This window comes from Protopterus annectens, chromosome 3.part0 (genome assembly GCF_019279795.1).
Source record: "Protopterus annectens isolate FY-2018-M chromosome 3.part0, PAN1.0, whole genome shotgun sequence".
In the NCBI taxonomy this organism is placed as follows: domain Eukaryota; kingdom Metazoa; phylum Chordata; order Ceratodontiformes; family Protopteridae; genus Protopterus; species Protopterus annectens.
The window spans coordinates 916796964-916814718 of NC_056731.1; the positions used below are offsets into that span (position 1 = coordinate 916796964).

Genomic DNA, 17755 nt, shown 5'->3' on the forward strand with positions numbered 1-17755 from the left:
TTAACATCACTGACCTTTCCTTACCACCTTATAGGATCCCTCCCAGACTGCTTGCAGCTAGTTGTGTCTGACAGGAATGAAAACCATTACCTGATGCCCTACAGCATAATCTCTAGCTCGAGCATTCCCGTCATACCAGACCTTTTTCTGCTGTTGGGCTTCTGCCAGGTTCTCCTGGGCTAAGCCCATGAGTTCCTTGAGCCTTGTCCTGAGGTTTAGGACATATGCCACAACAGACCCCTTGTGATATTCACACTTGCCGTCCCACTCATCACGAATTAAATCTAGAGGCCCCCTCACCCTATGCCCATATAACAATCAAAGGGTGAAAAACCTGTGGATTCCTGGGAAACCTCTCTGTTAGCCAACAACAAGTGGGTCAAATATCTGTCCCACTCCCTCTTAAACTGGTTTACAAATGCTCGTAGCATGAACTTGATTGTAGAGTTTAACCTCTCAACAAGACCATTAGTCTGGGGAGGGTAGAGGGTGGTCTTTAGGTGCTTCACCCCACAGTACTTCCACAAACAAGCCAGCAGGTCTGACATGAAATTGGCACCTCTCAGTCAGTCAGTATTTTGTTTGGGAAAACTACCCTGCTGAAAATCTCTAACAAAGCATTTGCCACCTTTTCTGCCTCAATGGAAAACAAAGCCACTGCCTCAGGGTATCTTGTAACATAATATACTAACACTAGGATATACTTTTTCCCTCTGGAACTTGGGGTACTTAGAGGCCCCACAATATTCATAGCTACCCTCTGAAATGGCTCCTCAATCACAGGCAAAGGCATCAAAGGACCTTTCACTGTGTCTCCTGCCTTTCCTAACTTTTGGCACTGCTCACAGGTTCTGCAGTACCCTGTTACATCCCTGGAAATCCCAGTCTAATAAAAGTTCTGCATAATACATCTCTTTGTACGCTAGAAGTGACAGATGGTAGCCTCTAGGCACTACCAACTGCAGTATTCTCTCACCTTCTAGCCCTCCCTCAGGGGTCCACTCTCTATACAGTAACCCTTTGTCCCAGTATACATAATCCCCGTTCCCTTGAGAATCAATGCCTCACTGAGAGCTCAGCCTGTCTCAACTCTCTCTTTGTAACCCTTCCCAGCTCCCCTTCCACAGGAAGTCTGGCATCCTCTGACAGTGGCGCCTCACTGTCAGCCTGGGTACTACTACTCACCTCTGCCCTTGCAGTCACTCTGTCCAAGGGGCCACCAGTACCTACAAGTAGCTGTGGCTCACCTTCAGTCTCACTGCTACAGTGTAGCTCCCTCCCTGAAGTAACCACCTCACCAGTCCTGGCTGCAAATGTGCAGTCAGCCTGCGTCTCCCACAGGCTACCAGACCCACATGCTTGTCTTCAAGCTTGACTGCGTGTAACTGTATGTGCACATGGTACTGCATTATCAAAATCATTCCTTATCAGGACATCTGCAGGGATAACCTCAAACACACCTACTTGCTGGCTTCCTTTTCCACCCTCCCAGTCAAGGTGAACCCTAGGCAAAGGTATTTGGAATGGGGTCCCTCCTAAACCTCTGACTGGAGTAGACTGCCCAGGGAAGTAGTGCTCCTCTGTAACCATTGCAGGCTTCACAATGGTTATTATCAGAGGCTGTGTCTCTCTTAGCAATGGCCTCTTTGCCATTCACTATGATAGAATATAACCTCTGGTGGTAGCGTGGCACCCTGTTTGTCTCAAGACAACCTACTGTTGGCATTTTGTCCTTCCCACTTACTGGCTCCCTCACGTTTTGTTCCACACCTTGCCTCCATGGACATATACATGCCACATGGCCCCACTGGTTGCATTCAAAACATTTAATCCTAGCTCCTGGACGTGTACCTGGACTAGTGGCTTCCCCTGCTACTGTCAGATTCTGATGGGATAGTCTGGGCTGCACACCATGGGATTCTTTAGACCCATGAGCAGCACTGGGTGTCCCTTTCCTGTGCAGTGATGCCCTACTTGCTAGGTATAGGTCTCCCTTCTTGCCCAACTCATCTGAAGCAGCACACTGTCTATCAGCTAACCAGATCCTCATGTCCTCAGGCAAAGTGCTAAGGGCTTGTTCCCTCACCAAAAGGTCTGCCAGCCCTGCAAAAGTGGTGACCTGACATCCACTCACCCACCTATAAACATAAGTGCTTAGTTTAGCAACATATTCACACACAATTTCATCTGTCTTGCATCTATGCTTACAAAACTTCAGGTGTTAGCTTAAAAAATTCTAGCAAACAATTCTTGGCAGTAAAATCAAAAAATTCACGATCAGATATCTTGGACAACACAGTTACAGCTTTACCATGTAGTAAGGGGGTCAGGAACCGTAACCTACAGCCTTTGGTCCTCATCATACTGTTTATATGCCCTCTCAAACATAAGAATGAAACTATCAAAATTATCCCCCTCTGTAAACTACAGAAGAAATGTACTGCCCTTTTGTGCTTCTGGAGTCCGGTTACTCCCTTCCCCATTACCTCCATGACTCTGGCGAAGAGTCAGCATCTCCTTTTCATGCTGCCTTTACCTCTCCTTCTCCTCAGCTTCCAGGCGTAGCAGTTTCTCGTTCTCCTTAGTCTGTAGATGTCTCAGTCTCTCTGCTGCTTCTGTTTCCAAATGCCTGGCCTCCAACTCAAGTCTCTTTAGCTCCAGATGGATTTTAAGTCTTCTGCAGAAAGGCTGAGCTGTCCATTCTCTGAGTGTTGTACATATCCATGGCCAGTCTGATCGTCCTCCTGGTTGCTGTTCTCTGATGCAGCTGTAACCAAAGCTGCAATCATGTCTGCTTTAGTCAGGTTTCCATGCACCAGTCCTTCAGCCTCGCACATCTCCGCCAATTGGCTCCATTGTCAGCTTACCTGCTCTCCCTGACTAAGCTAACAAAATAAATAAAACTGTGATCTGAACTCTGAATATTCACTGCATGGCTAATTTAGAGTACAAAAACATCTTTAGTGATCACTGTACACAAGCTACAGGAATTCACTATCCACACTACTACAAGCCAATTAGTATGTGATGTGGCTAACTCACCATCAAACAATTAATATTTGATGTGGATATCCCACCATTGCCAAACAATTAATATGCATCGCCTGTGCACTGACCCAGTAATCAAGGAGCCTTAGTCCTCACCACTAGCACCAGTGAGGGGCGTGCACATTGGGAAGGATAAGTACACACACAGTAAAGTACAATTTCCCTTAACAGCACACACAGATATCACAGTCAGTCTGGGGCTGGTTTATCCCTTTCTCTCCAGATCCCCAATAAGACTCCCTCCACTGGCACAGCTATAGGGTACAGATCTCAGCTTAGTGATCAAGCCAAAACCTCCACCACCCTCTCTGTCCAACCAGTGCTTCATGTCCCTGCCCAAGTAGCTGACACACGCACTTTGAGATAAGAGTTATATACAAACATACAAACACTCCTGGGGAAGGCTGGCACAGGTTCTCCAGCTATGTCCCCTTCTCTCCAGGCTATAAAGTAGAAATAACTGCCACCAACCACTATTATCAGCTACTATACGGCCCTTCCCAAAGGTTGACCAATTTCACTGTGTAACATTACTTTTATCCAAACAGTAAGTGTGACTGTGCAGCAAGACTACTGGAGTGGCTTGGACAGTATCCCGAAATACATGCAATGTACTCCAAGAGCTTGAATTATCTCTACACAAAACAGCCACAGTTGAAAGGTTAAAAACATTTAATAATAAACAATAAAAACACAATACAAATCTCATCAATTCAACACAGTGTTAATCAAGAGATCAGAGATCACAGGAAACTTTTAAAACAATATTGTAGGATAGTCAGACTTAAATATAGAAAACAAGTAGGCTAATCTGGCTATATTTCTACCGAACTCTAAGAGAAATCAAGGTTCTAAATACTACTTACATACACAGCACAGCAAAGCAAGTGCCTGGGAGTTGTTGTCAACTTTAGACAAAATCCAAAATGCTCTAATCTTTCTCTCTGACATAGCCTTAACTCATTACAGCCGAGTGCTCCTCCAGGCGTCTTCTGCAGTTAACTCCTACTGCTCCTCTAGGCGTCACATATTGATTGTTCATATTTGCATTAATAATTCCAAAACCATGTTACTTACAAGGTACCAGGATATTTTGTCTTGAACCATATGTGATGGCAAACACAACTCTATTGATATTTGACCTCTTTCAATGAGAGTTTTCTAGACCTGTAAGGTGATAACTTAGTTTTTAAAGGCTTAAGCCACGCCCACTAGGGGTTAAAGGTGCACACTCAAAAGAGCTGCTCCGGAGTGAATCGATATACATATTACTGGTGAGTCATTTCACATTACATCATTTCTGATACCTCTGCTGAAGTTTTCCAGACTCACAGAACTCAAAATTCAACATCTGTTTGTAATCTTGCACCTGCCAGGAAACCACAGCAATAAAAGACACTTTACATAAAAAACCTAGTAATTAACTCTTGTCCTAAGACAATAGAAATAATTTCTTAGTCCAGACATCCTGTCTCCGAGCTTGAGCTCTAACAGTCACAAAATGCTTCACTTATCAGCTTTCTTCCAGCAGGGTGCACTGTGGTTACATTTCTGAAGCTCAGAACATGTAACACAGTTTTCTTACATTTCGTTTTCTTTACATTTGTAAAACAAGCCTATGGATTATATTAATATTTACAATGACATAGAATTATCCACAAAATTCTATCTAGGCTGGCAGCCTTCACACCAACTCTGAGACTGCACTACAGTGAGGAAAAAGGTAAAATTTCCCAATCCACACTGTATCACAATCTCCATTTAAAACATTTGAAGTTTCAAAACCTTGATCATCTGATAGGGGTGCACGCATCATATATATATATATATATATATATATATATATATATATATATATATATATATATATACACACACATACATACACACAAACACATATAAAACACTGTGTGTGTGAGTGTGTGAGAGTGTGTGTGTGTGTGTGTGTGTGTGAGTGTGTGAATATATATATATATATATATATATATATATATATATATATATATATATATATACATATACATACACACACACACATACATATATAGATAGATAGATAAATAAACATAAATATACGACATACACACACCATTATTTTAATTTGGTATAAAGCATCCAAAGCTTCTGGTGTAATCCAGTCAACAAAACATTTACCGTTGCCTTTCATCTTTATTATTCTCGAAGATATAAGATATGGGAAATGTCTCTGTCTGCAAAAAAATTCACTTAAACATTTTTAATCTTACTCTAGTTAATGTTTTAATGAAAACATTCTCAAACAAGTACAGAAAATGCATATTTCATCAGTCAAATTAACATGCATTCTGCAGCAGCAGTAATGTAAAAGAAATTCAAAACTTCAACACATAACTAAGCAAAAATTATAAACTACTCTGAACTATGCATCTTGAACTAGTGAACAGTACAAATGGTGGAAGAGACAGAGAGAATGGAAACACTCATACCAAGCAAACCATTACAGAATTTTCAAACGACAACACAGGATAACATCATGGGTGTCATTAGATGCAACTGCTTACAAATGCATCATGCATACACTATAAAAACAGTGGTCAAAGGTCTTTCTTTATGATCTGCAAATAATTTCTTAACTGTTGCTTAACTCTAATGTTCTCTACTTAATCACTTGTCAAACAAAATAAAAATATTACCTTCATTTTTTCTAACCCAAGCTAAGTAGTGACCTGATGAACTTGACCGACCTTGATGCGTTAGTACTGCTTGTAGCTCATAATAACCATTGTTGCTAGATCCAACATCTGAAAAAGGAGAATTTTTTTTTATTTTTAGTTTCCTTTTCCTCCTAAAAACATGTTTTTCTCTTAACAATCTTACTCTCCCCATATGACTTGGCAGCTGAAACGCAAGTGGTTCCACAGCTCAGGCCTAAGAACAGCTATACAATGCCCTCAATGAATATGCAGGGATGCACTCAGCTTTGAATTAAACAGAAGAAATGGGGTCCAAGTGACTTGAGTTCTATTAGCTGCTTGGGGACTTAAAGATGGCAGGGGAGGATGGACTTGCCCATTCCAAAGGGGAAGGGACAAAACACTACAAATACGTCTACAATTCCTTGGACAGGGGGATGGCATCAGAGGGGTACTTTTTCATTCCATTCAGCCACAAATTAGCCCTCATTTGTGAGTGCATGAGAACATGCACTCACAATGTGGTAGCCTTGTGCTTCCCTGTGGTAATGCAAATACCTTTCTCCCTCATAGAGGGGGAGGGGTTGGGCAAATCCAAATGCCCTTATATAGTTAAGCATGCTGGCAAGGACATAAGCGACCCTCATGGCTGCCTGAATGAAGGCCCCTCCAGATGACTCTTCCATCCTTATTTCTGGGGACTCTACAACATGGAGAAACTCTTAGTTATGTACTTACCATAACGATAGATGTATGTGATCCATCTTGCCTACATTCATTACTGATCGGCTCCGACTCGGCCGCTATAACAAGCACGAAGTCGCTCATTGGCTGGGCCAACCCTGTATCTCAGGATGCACCACACCCAAACCCCCAGATCTTGTTTGCCCCAACACAGTCTTCCACCAACAGAACCCATAAAGAGAAACCTATAAGAGGAGAGAAAAAATAATATCCTTAGGGGAATCTAGGAATATTTGTCTCCTCCAAGTCCAACAGGTTGGGGGAAGGAGGGTGGGTATGTAAGAATGTAGGCGAGATGGATCACATACATCTATCGTTATGGTAAGTACATAACTAAGAGATGTAATGTGATCCTATCTCGCCTACATTCATTACTGATGGGACAGCGTCCCTAGCACCTGAATCCTGGGGGGGGTCACTGGAAAACACTCCTGAGCACTGTGGAACCAAAGGAAGCCCAACCTCTAGATGCCACGTCTAATTTGTGATGAGAAATAAAGGTATGTGGAGAAGTCCAAGTAGCCGCTGCACATATCTCATCCACAGACAGCCTAGCATGAAAAGCCACTGAAGTTGCCATAGCCCTAGTAGAATGCGCCTTCACTGGAAAGGGAAGATCCCTACCCGTCAATGCATAAATGAAGGAGATGCAACCCTAATCCACTTAGCGATGGTGGACTTAGTTACAGATCTGCCAATTCTATTGTCCGAAAAAGATCTGATTTCCTCTCTTGTTGTGTCCTATTCAAATAAAACCTCAATTGTCTATGTACATCCAACTGGTGAAATATGTATTCTGCTTTGTTGGAGAATTGTGGGAAAAAGACCGGCAGCTCAATAGACTGTTGAAGGCAAAAGGCGGAAGAGACCTTAGGGAGAAAGGAAGGGTTTGGTCTCAGAGATACTCTGTCCTTATGAAAAATCAAATCGGGAGGTTTGACAGAAAGGGCTTGAAGCTCTGAAACCCTTCTGGCTGAAGTAATGGCTACCAAAAATGCAGTCTTCCATGATAAGAATTTTAATTCGCAAGTGGCTGCCGGCTCAAAGGGAGGAGACGTTAAAGCTCAGAGCACCATATTTAAGTCCCATGGTAGAACGGGTTGCAAAACCGGGGGGGGTGAATCAACCAGGCTCCTTTCAGAAAGGCTTTACACAGCCTATGACCCATGAGGGAAGGTTCATGAGCAACGTGATAATTAGAGATCACCGCCAGTTGAACCTTTATAGTGGAGACAGTGGAACCCTGTCTAAAAACTGTTGCCAAAAAATCTAAGACCGCTGATACAGGGGCTGTAAGGGGATTAAGATGACGCTGCTCGGCCCAAATTGCAAATCTCTTCCATTTACTAGAGTATATCTTCCTAGTAGAAGACTTGTGAGAAGAGGACAGAATCTGTACCACTTCCGGGGTAAGAGTATGTTGTTTGACTAAGGTAGGAAGTGGAGCAGCCAAGCAGCGAGTTTGAGAGTTCGGAGGGATGGATGGGGCTGCCCCGACTGATGAGTCAATAGGTCTGGAGCTGGGTCCAGAATCCAAGGACCATCCACCGCATACTTCCAAAGGAAGGGGAACCAAACTTGACGGGGCCAGTGTGGTGCCATCAGAATCATTCTGTTTCCCAAACAGATTGCCTTCTGAATCACTCTTGGCAGAAGAGGGATTGGAGGGAAGGCGTAGAGCAGACCGGAGGGCCAACTGTGGACTAGAGCATCCCTGGGTGACTTCCCCTGAGGAGGGATCAGAGTGAAAAAATTGCTGCAATTTGCATTTAGGGGACTGGCAAAGAGGTCGCAGCAGGGAAGACCCCACTTGGAGAAAATCTGAGCAGCCACTTGATCGTTCAGGGACCACTCGTGAGGCATCAGAATAGCTCTGCTCAGCCTGTCTGCTATCACATTGGACTTCCCCGGAATGTGTGTTGCCACAAGAACACGCTGGGAAGCGATCGCCCAGTTCCACACTCTCATGGCTTCCCTGCAAAGGGGATAGGACTTGGTCCCCCCCTGTTTGTTCAGATACCAGACAACCAACATATTGTCGGAAAGAATCACAATAGTTCCCTGGGGAAGGAAGCTGTGTAGTGCCTGCAACACTAGAAGCACCGCTCTCATCTCCAGAACACTGATATACAAGTGAGTCTCGTGATCTTGCCAGGTACCTTGGACCGTTCTGCCCAGATAATGCCTCCCCCACCCTATCTGGGAGGCGTCCGTTGTTACCGTAGCAGCGGGGGACAGGGGGATGAACGATCTCCCTTGATTCAGATTGGAGGGGAGAAGCCACCAACGAAGATCTTGTCAGCATCTCTCCGTGATGAAGATGGGATGGGACAAGGGCAGTGCCTGATATGACGACTGGACCGAAAGGAGCCACTGAAGTATTTGCATGTGTAACCTGGCAAGAAGGACTAGAAGAATGGTAGCCGCCATTGTTCCCAACAATTGAAGAACCGTTCTGGCTTGGGCTTTTCTCCGGGGCAGCAAGGCCAGAACTTGGGCCTGCAACAACTTTAATCTCTCCCTGGGTAGAAATGCTCGCATCTTTAAAGAGTCTAGCTCTGCGCCGATAAAGGCAACATGCTGTGATGGCAGCAATACAGATTTTGCCCAATTGAAAGTAATTCCTAGTAGATGTCCCAATTTGACGGTAGTTATCATGGCTTGAATAAGTAGATGCCTGGTGGGGGCTGTGAGGAGCCAGTCGTCTAGATAAGGAACCACCTGTAATCCTAGACATCTCAGGCGAGCAGTCACCACTGCCAAACACTTGGTAAACACCCTGGGGGCTGTGGTGAGACCGCAGGGCACGGAATTGAAAATGACTGGCCCCCAGCTGGAAGTGTAAATGATGCCTGGAGGCCTCGTGTATCTTGATGTGATAATAGGTGTCCTTGAGATCTATGGAGCACATCCATACTCCTTTCTCCAGCAGGGGGAGAATGGATTGCAAAGTGACCATCCTGAACTTGGACTTCCTTACAAAGCGGTTCAAACGGCTGAGATCTAGAATGGGTCTCAAGTCCCCTGTTCTTTTCGGTACCAAAAATAATCTTGAGTAAGTTCCTGATCCGATCTGGTCTGCGGGGACTGGTTGGATGGCTCCTTTTCTTAGCAGCTTTGAGATTTCTAGTGCTGCTTGATCCCATTGACTGGGTGGAACATCCGGGATTCTCTTTGATGGTGGGGGAGAACGGATAAAGGGAATGGTATAACCTCCGGTGATGATTCAAAGCACCCATCGATCCTGAGTGATGGACTCCCAGGCCTGAAGATGCTCCGAAAAACGTCCCCCGACTGGCTCCGGAGATGCACAGTTGGGTAATCCCTCAGGTACGTTGGAAGGAGGAACCACGAAAGGATTCGCGGTCTCCTGTATTGCGGGGGCCTCCGCCGCCTCTAGGGCGATGTCTTCCGGAGTATTTCCCCCCTCCTCTGCCTCTGGAGGGGGGGTCACTCTGATGGGCAGGGGAAGACTTTTGAGACTTTCTGAACCACATTTTTCCTCCCCTCTGAGCCTTGGGATAAGGTCTTTTGGGAAGAGAAAAACAGGCCCCAATGGCAGACAAAGTCTTGCCCTCCTGCTCACATCTAGTGAGGGTGTCTTTCACCTTGGGTCCAAAAAGGGAGGGCCCGTCGAATGGGGCGTCCATGAAAGAAGACTTGAAAGCCTCCGCAAAATGACACAAACGCATTCAGGCTTGCCTCCTGAGGGCTACGCCTGAACTCGCTGCTCTACCCGCCCCCTCAGCTGCATAAGATATGAGCCTCATGGACGAGTTGATGACAGAAGAAAGGGTAGACAGCTGGGCGTTCACAGACTGGGTCAACGCCTCAGGCAAGTTACCTGACAGGGCATCTCCCAACTACTTTATGAGATCCCTTTGGAGTCGCGTAAAATGACACAAGTAATTCAGCGACCACAAGGTAAAGGTCGCTGAAGACAGGGTATGCTTCCCATACCTATCCATGCTCCTAGACTCCTTATTAGGAGGATGGATGGAAGTAGAAGCCTCTGCCACATCCTGCTGAGTGGCAGACACCACCACCATGGCATCCACAGGTACTCCCGTGGTCAAAAACTCTTTTCCAGGAGGTGCAGATAAGAATTTATTGGGGCGGCTAGGAACTGGCTCCACAGAGTCAGGGTGTTCCCACACCCTTCTACAAGTAAGATCCAACAATTCATCGAAGGGTGGAGACACCCAGGAGGAGGAAGGCTGGGCTCCAAAGGCCTCGAGGAAGACAGACTCCTCCTCAGAAGGGTTTTTGGATGGCCAGTCGCCCCGCTGTCTCAAGATCTCCAGGATAACAGAGAACGAGACACAATCGGAGGACGACTTCGGGGACCCTTCTGCATCATCGAGGTCGGTATCCGAGGTGACATACTCATCTGGGGAGTCTAGGTGCTTCCTCTTACACAGCTTCTTTCTGGGAGGTTCTTCAGGCAGGGACTCTGAAGGGCCCTCACAAAGAAGGGTCCACACAAGGAGGTGTCCTCAGGCCTTGGAGCCCCGCTGTGTAGAGATATGGGGGGCACTAGAAACTCTAGTCGCAGTGTCCGGGGAGGGAGATGCCGATTCGGGTGAAGTCACCAAGGACTTGGCCAGCGCGCTCCTCATAGCCTCGAAGGCGGGTCCCCCAGAATCGGAGGAGAGGCCAGTCTCTGAAACCATGACCGGAGTCGGGGTTCCCCTAGCCGAAGCACCAAGGGGGAGACTCGGAGCCGAAGCCAGAGGCCCAGATATATCCCCCTCGGGCACAACTGAGGACACCCGAGTGCCGAAAACTGTAGAAGGAATAGAGAAGGTTGGAGCAGAGGTCGGGACCGAAAGACTGGCAGGGGGTCTCGGGGCCGACCCAAGAACTTCACTAGACTCAGCATACTCCGACGACACCAAGGTTGTTGGAGGAGGAACAAATGGAACCGATACCATGGTAGGCTCCGGAGCCGACTGGGCCCGAAAATAATTTAGATAACACTGGTGACTGGAGGAGCCTCTGGACCACCCTATCTACATCTGAATCCGACAGTCTGGAGGACCTGGAGGAGACAGAAGGGGGTGAGAAACCCTTCCCATCGGATCCGAGACAAGGCTAGGAGAACGGCTCCGAATCGGCTCCAAAAGGATCGGAGCCGAAGCAGGATCGAGAACCACCGAAACCTCCTTCAGCGCCGAAGGTTGTTGAACCGAGGAAGCCGGTTCCGAAATAGATACATTTTCCTGTGGCTCCGAGATCAATGGAGCAGAGGAAGGAGACCCAGCTGTCGACCCTGTATCCTGCGGCTCCGAGATCAATGGAGCCGAGGAAGGAGACACAGCTTTAGACCCTTTATCCAACGGCTCCAAGACCAGTGGAGCCGAGGAGGGGGACATCGATCTTGATCTTTTCTCTGGCGGCTCCGAAGAAGTGGACGGAGCCGGGGACTTCTTTTTTGACTTAACCCTGGATTTTTCAGAAGGAGAAGAAACTACAGCTTCCTCAAAGGAGGGTTTAATTAAACCCTTCAGGATAAGTTTATTTTTTTCTCTCCTGTAAAACCGTTGAAGAGAAAGCATGACAGACACTGCAAGATTCTTGCAAGTGTTTGGCACCAAGACAATAAACGCATATCGCGTGACCATCTGTCAAAGACATTTTATAATTACACTTCGCACATTTTTTAAAGCCCAATGGCTTATGTTCTTTCTGCTCTTTAGTAGACATCAAGACACAATACAACTCAAACACGAGGAGGAAAGGGAGGAACAGCTCTAATTTAAATGCCGAGACACCAGATAGGGCAAAGGCCCTCTAACTTATACGGGCCTAGCCCGCCAAACAGAAGGACCACCACACAACAAGAAAAACAACAGTCCCACTCAGACACAAGGTCAATACAACAACATAGCTATTAAAATAGCTTTTGGATATAAATTCTCCTACAAAAACCAGCTAAGAAAGATCAAAAAGAGGGTACTTAGCCACAGCCAAGTTGAGACCACGTCGATACTCCAGGAGCGGCAAACGAGATCTGGGGGTTTGGGTGTGGTGCATACTGGGATACAGGGTTGGCCCAGCCAATGAGAGACTTCGTGCTTGTTATAGCGGCCGAGTCGGAGCCGATTCTCAGCTCCGAGCCCATCAGTAATGAATGTAGGCGAGATAGGATCACATTACATCAAACAGATTCTAGTCCAGTTTGGGGGGGGGGCATAATGGTTAGCAGGAAAAAAAACATAAAAATATACAAGAAGTTGCCTGCTACATTCCATTAAACTTTATTACATTCTCCTGTTAATACAAACCTTGACTGAACTCCCACCTTCCAGCCTCTGCCAATAGCATATCTAAACTTCTTTGATCAAGAATTCTGGCCAAAGCTAAAAACAGTGTGGAGGGGTGGGGAACAAAGGGCCTTAATGAGGGACAATTTCTAAATATTACTGTAATTAACTTAAAAGGTTAATAGGACAACAGGCTTTGCAACAATATGCATTTTTTTCCAAACAATATGTACAAAACACTAATGTCTGGCATTAGTGACTGATTGTAATCTTTGCTAATTTACCAGATCATCACAAATGTTTTGAGGGACAAGGCAAAAACACAACGCAAACGTTCTGCAGAATGTCCCTGATTTTAACATCTGAGAAGTATGTCAAGGAGGCAAAATGGTAATATGAATGCTACATACACCATACTGAAGGCCTTTCCATGGATTGATGGAGACCATGTTTCTTTCTGATTTTTCTCCTCAGGCAGAAATAACATCAATACTGCCTATTCACCTGAAGTAAAGAAGCATATGCAACATGCACAAATTGCAAGACCATGCTAAAGACTCCTTTGTTGTGCTGACTCATGGACTACTTTCACTGAGGAGAGAGTGTATGTTAGATAAAATTACAAAGGCACAGGGTACGCCACTCTCTCCACTCCAGTTTTCCCCAAGTGCCCAGAATCTATTCGAAAACCAGGAACTGCTTTCAAAGGTGAAAAACAGAACCACTGTACCAACAAGATTATCTTGGAAAAGAAATGCCCAGTTTACTTAAGCTGTTTGTCCAAAAGCACAAGACCGAGTTACCAATGAGCAAATAATTTACACCAATTTAATAACAAATGACAGATTTTTGGGGAAAAAAAACTATGCACTCACCATAACATTCCATTTGTACTGTCTATTTTCATTCTTAACTGGTAGATTTAGATCCAATCCTTGGATCTGACTCGGCCGCTCTTCCAGCTTATGGAACACAAACGCTTAAGCTTCTCACTTTACCCATAATGCCGTCACCTAACATATCTCAGACGTTGTTTGCTGCCCACAGACCTGCAAAGTAGTAAGGAATTATAGAATAACAGAATCTAGGACTCAGAGGAACAGTGGTTCCTGCAGCATCCTTCAATCTTTGCAAGAATAAAGTAAGGATGGGTTGGTGGGAAAGAAGTTGAAGAAAAATGAAAATGGATAACACAGATGGAACATTATGGTGGGTACATAACTTTTTTTTATCTGATGTTATTTTTATTCATTCAATTGTGGGAACAGAGTCCTCAGTTACCTAAATCCTGGAAGGACTCTAAGGAAGGATATTCCTGAGCACAGCTGAGCCAACGTTTACTCTTACCCTACAGACCAGATCCAATATGTAATGAGCAATAAAGGTATGAGGATTAGCCCAAGTTGCAGCTGTACAAACACCACCCAAGGAAATTCTAGACAAAAATGCTGAAGACGTTGCCATAGATGCTGTGGAATGGACATTTGGAGGTTTTGGTAAAGGCAAACCCACTTTTTGGTATACTAAAGTAATAGTCAGTCAACCATTTGGTTAAAGTCACTTTAGAAACTTGTTTGCCTAATTTTGATTCCAAAAAGAAAACAAACAATTGTTCGAATGTCCTGAAATGTTGGTTCTATGAAGATAAAAATGTAATTGTCTGTGGACATCCAATAGGTGTAACATGTTTGTGTAGTCTGCATTGCTTTGAGTATCCCACTCATCTGTATTTAATTTTGATTTGAAGCTCTTTACTTAAGTTTGATCGCTTCTATTTTGTATCTTATGCTAGTAGTACATTTGTTTTGTTTTAAGTTTTCTGTTGGAGTTTTAGGAGTTCCCCATCCACACACCCAGTCCTTGCGTTCTTACATTTGGTGACTTTTGAGTTGCCCACCCCTACTATAAATCTCATTTTGGACACTCCTCCCAGTCCCATCTCATAAGCTTATTCTACGGAGTACAGAGAGATTATTATACTGAGCAGACAGAGATCATTTGGGAAGGCCCACCCCCTCAGTTTATCAACCTTAAATTGTCATGTTTCATCCCTTCCCACTTAAAAAAAAAATGCACTTTATTTTACTGTATTTGTGTTTCTTCCTACTTTATTTTCATTTTGCTACCTGTTCTTAAAAGTACTCAATTGCATTTATTCTGCTTGTTAGTAGCCTGATTAACCTGTAACTGTTATTCTAAGCCTGTTGGTTTAAGCACTTGGGCTTCAGACCAATTGTTTTACATTAAGAAGGTTTGTGGTCTGCACTCTTGTGGCAGAACAGGTAGCTTACATCCTTCTAAGTTGGGAGTTGCTGATTGAAGGCTTAATGTCTGTTATTCTAAGTGTATTGGTCCTGATTTAAGTACTTGGGCATCAGGCCAGTTATTTTACATTAAGCAGGTTTGCGGTCTGCACTCTTGTGGGAAGACGGGATAGATTCTGCCCTTCTGAGCTGGGAATTTCTGGTTAAAGGCTTATTCTGCCTGCTTATTTGAACTGTTTCTTTCTGAAATTGGTGCACCTTGTTTTCTGTAGCACAGATTAGATTCAGACCTGCTGAATCTAGCTTTGTTTGTATAACTTGAACACTAATCCAGGCCATCATTTTTTTGGAGAGGGTTCCCCTGCACCCTAGTAGTAGGAGTGTGCAGTTAGAACTTGTCTGATTGAAGACTGCTGGAACAGGGCTCAGTTTTGAACTTTTTTACTGGTTAATTGGGTAATTTGTTTAAAACATGAAGCACTCTGGAAACTATTAGGGTCCAACCCAACACTCTCATACTGGGTGACTTCAACTACCCCTCCATCAACTGGGAAAAAGTACAGTTGTGTACACTTACCATAAATGTAGATGTTCAAGTGTATTCAGTGTTGCAGTCATTACATTTGGGTTATCCGGCTGGCAGGTTGCCCTCAGTCGGCCTGAATTCCAAAGTCTTGGGTCCTGCGTCGGTTGCTGTCACCTCTTCCCTGACGTCAGTTTGTCAGGGGTACAAAATATGCCATTTTATTCAGTTTTTCTTGCCCCAGATGTCAGGTGCCCCCAAAAAGGTAGGCTAAAAATAAGAAAATAAAACATACATGCACCAAAATAAGCTTTATCTTCATCTGTAAGCAAATACACCACCTAGGTTGTATAGATTAGAGAAATAAAGATAAGTTCCAGCAAAAGTAAGGGGAATGGCGGGTGGGTAACCTGGACTGCAACAGTGAATACACTCGAACATCTACATTTATGGTAGATGTACACAACTGTACTATGATCTTCGTGTTTCACTGTTGCAGTCATTACATTTGGGTTGAGTCCCAAAGCTATGGTTGGGGGGCTGGAGCTAAACAGCATTAGGAGCGGCTATGAGGCCCTGCAGAACTGCAGTGGCAAAGCCTGCTCTGGATTTAGAATAGAGAGGAAGAGAGTAATGTTTTGTAAAGGTATGCACTGAACTCCAAGTAGCAGCCTCCAAAATGTCTTTGGTTGGTACTCCCCTGAGAAAGGCTGCAGAAGTGGCTGCAGCTCTGGTTGAATGTGGCCTAATGCCCTTAAGGCACTGGTTTGCCATGCTGTGAGTAGCAGAAACGAATGCAGTGACCTATCCACTTTGAAATAGTCTGCTCGGAGATCGCCTTTCCTTGTGATGCTGTGGCATATGCCACTAGTAATTGTTCTGTCTTTCTGAAAACTTTAGTTTTGTCCAAGTAGAATCTAAGTTGTCTGTTTATGTCCAAAGAATGCAGAATTTTCTCCCCTTTGTTCTGTGGATTTGGATAAAAAGTTGGCAAATGAATTGTTTGGTTAAGGGCTACACTGGATACCACCTTAGGCATAAATGTAGGGTTTGTTCTCAGAGAGATCCTGTCTGGATAAAAATGATAAAGGGTTCCGCAGCCATGAGAGCCTGTAGCTCTGAAACTAGTCTTGCAGAAGTTATTGCTAGGAGCAGAGCTGTTTTCCAAGATATTAACTTTATATCCGCAGTAGCAGCTGGCTCAAAAGGAGGTAAGGTGAGTTTTTCCAAAACATAACTGAGGTCCCATGCAGGTATTGGCGTTCGCCTTGGAGGCCTTAAGTTTTTGGCTCCTCTGAGGTACTGCCTTAATAAAGGATGAGAAAAGAGTGGTGGCTCTGTATTGTAATAAGCCGAATTGGCACAGGCATGGATTTTAACTGATGAAAAAGACAGGCCTTTGTCCAGCATCGCAGTTAAGTATTGCAAAATCTGAGGAATATTTGGGACAGCTGTATCAGTTCCTTGAGCTTGGTTCCAAGCGCAAAATCTCTTCCATTTCCCAGCATAGGATTTTCTAGTACTAGGCCTTCTGGCTTCTAAAATGACATCCATCACAGCTTTACTGAGAGGTGTGGTTTGTATGGCTACATTATCCGCCATGCTGCCAGGTTTAGGGTCCTGAGTTGGCTGTGCAAAATCTGATTGTTTTGCTGGGACAGTAGATGAGGTATTTGAGGTAAGTTCCAGGCTGGGCACTGGGACAAGCTCCTTAAGATCGGATACCAGTACTGGCGTGGCTAGTCTGGGACAATCAGAATCATTTTTGGTTTCTCCTGCCTGACCTTTAGGAGTATCTTGGGGAGGAGAGGCAGTGGAGGAAAGGCATATACTAATAGGTTTGTCCAGTTGAAAGATAAGGCGTCCACTTTCCAAGCTAGTCTGTGAAAAGTCCTTGTGCAGAATCTTTTTAGTTGATTGTTTTGAGGGGAGGTAAACAGATCTATGTCCGGGTGTCCCCATTTCTTTGCTATCATGCTGAAGACTTGTGGATCCAGGTGCCACTCGTGCGAATCCATGAGATTTCGGTTTACTTCGTCTGCCAGAGTGTTTTCCTTTCCTGGCAGGAATTGTGCCTGCAGATGAACTTGGTAAGTCAATGATGTGTCCCATAAAGCCATGGCTTGTCTGCACAGGGGATAAGAATGAGTGCCTCTCTGCTTGTTTATGTACCACATGACCGTGGTGTTGTCTGTCTTATCAGTAATTGTCCCGGATGAAGTAGGTCCTTGAAGGCTG

General features: G+C 44.7%; 1 protein-coding gene across 2 annotated transcripts in view; it reads right to left on the bottom strand.

Moving 5' to 3' along the window:
* USP14 (ubiquitin specific peptidase 14) overlaps nucleotides 1-17755 on the bottom strand; it is a 1988776-nt gene that overhangs the window by 167075 nt on the left and 1803946 nt on the right. For both annotated transcript variants that reach the window (XM_044065241.1, XM_044065240.1), the window contains exon 15: nucleotides 5721-5828. In XM_044065241.1, coding sequence (XP_043921176.1) covers nucleotides 5721-5828 — 108 coding nt within the window. The remainder of the gene's footprint in view (nucleotides 1-5720; nucleotides 5829-17755) is intronic.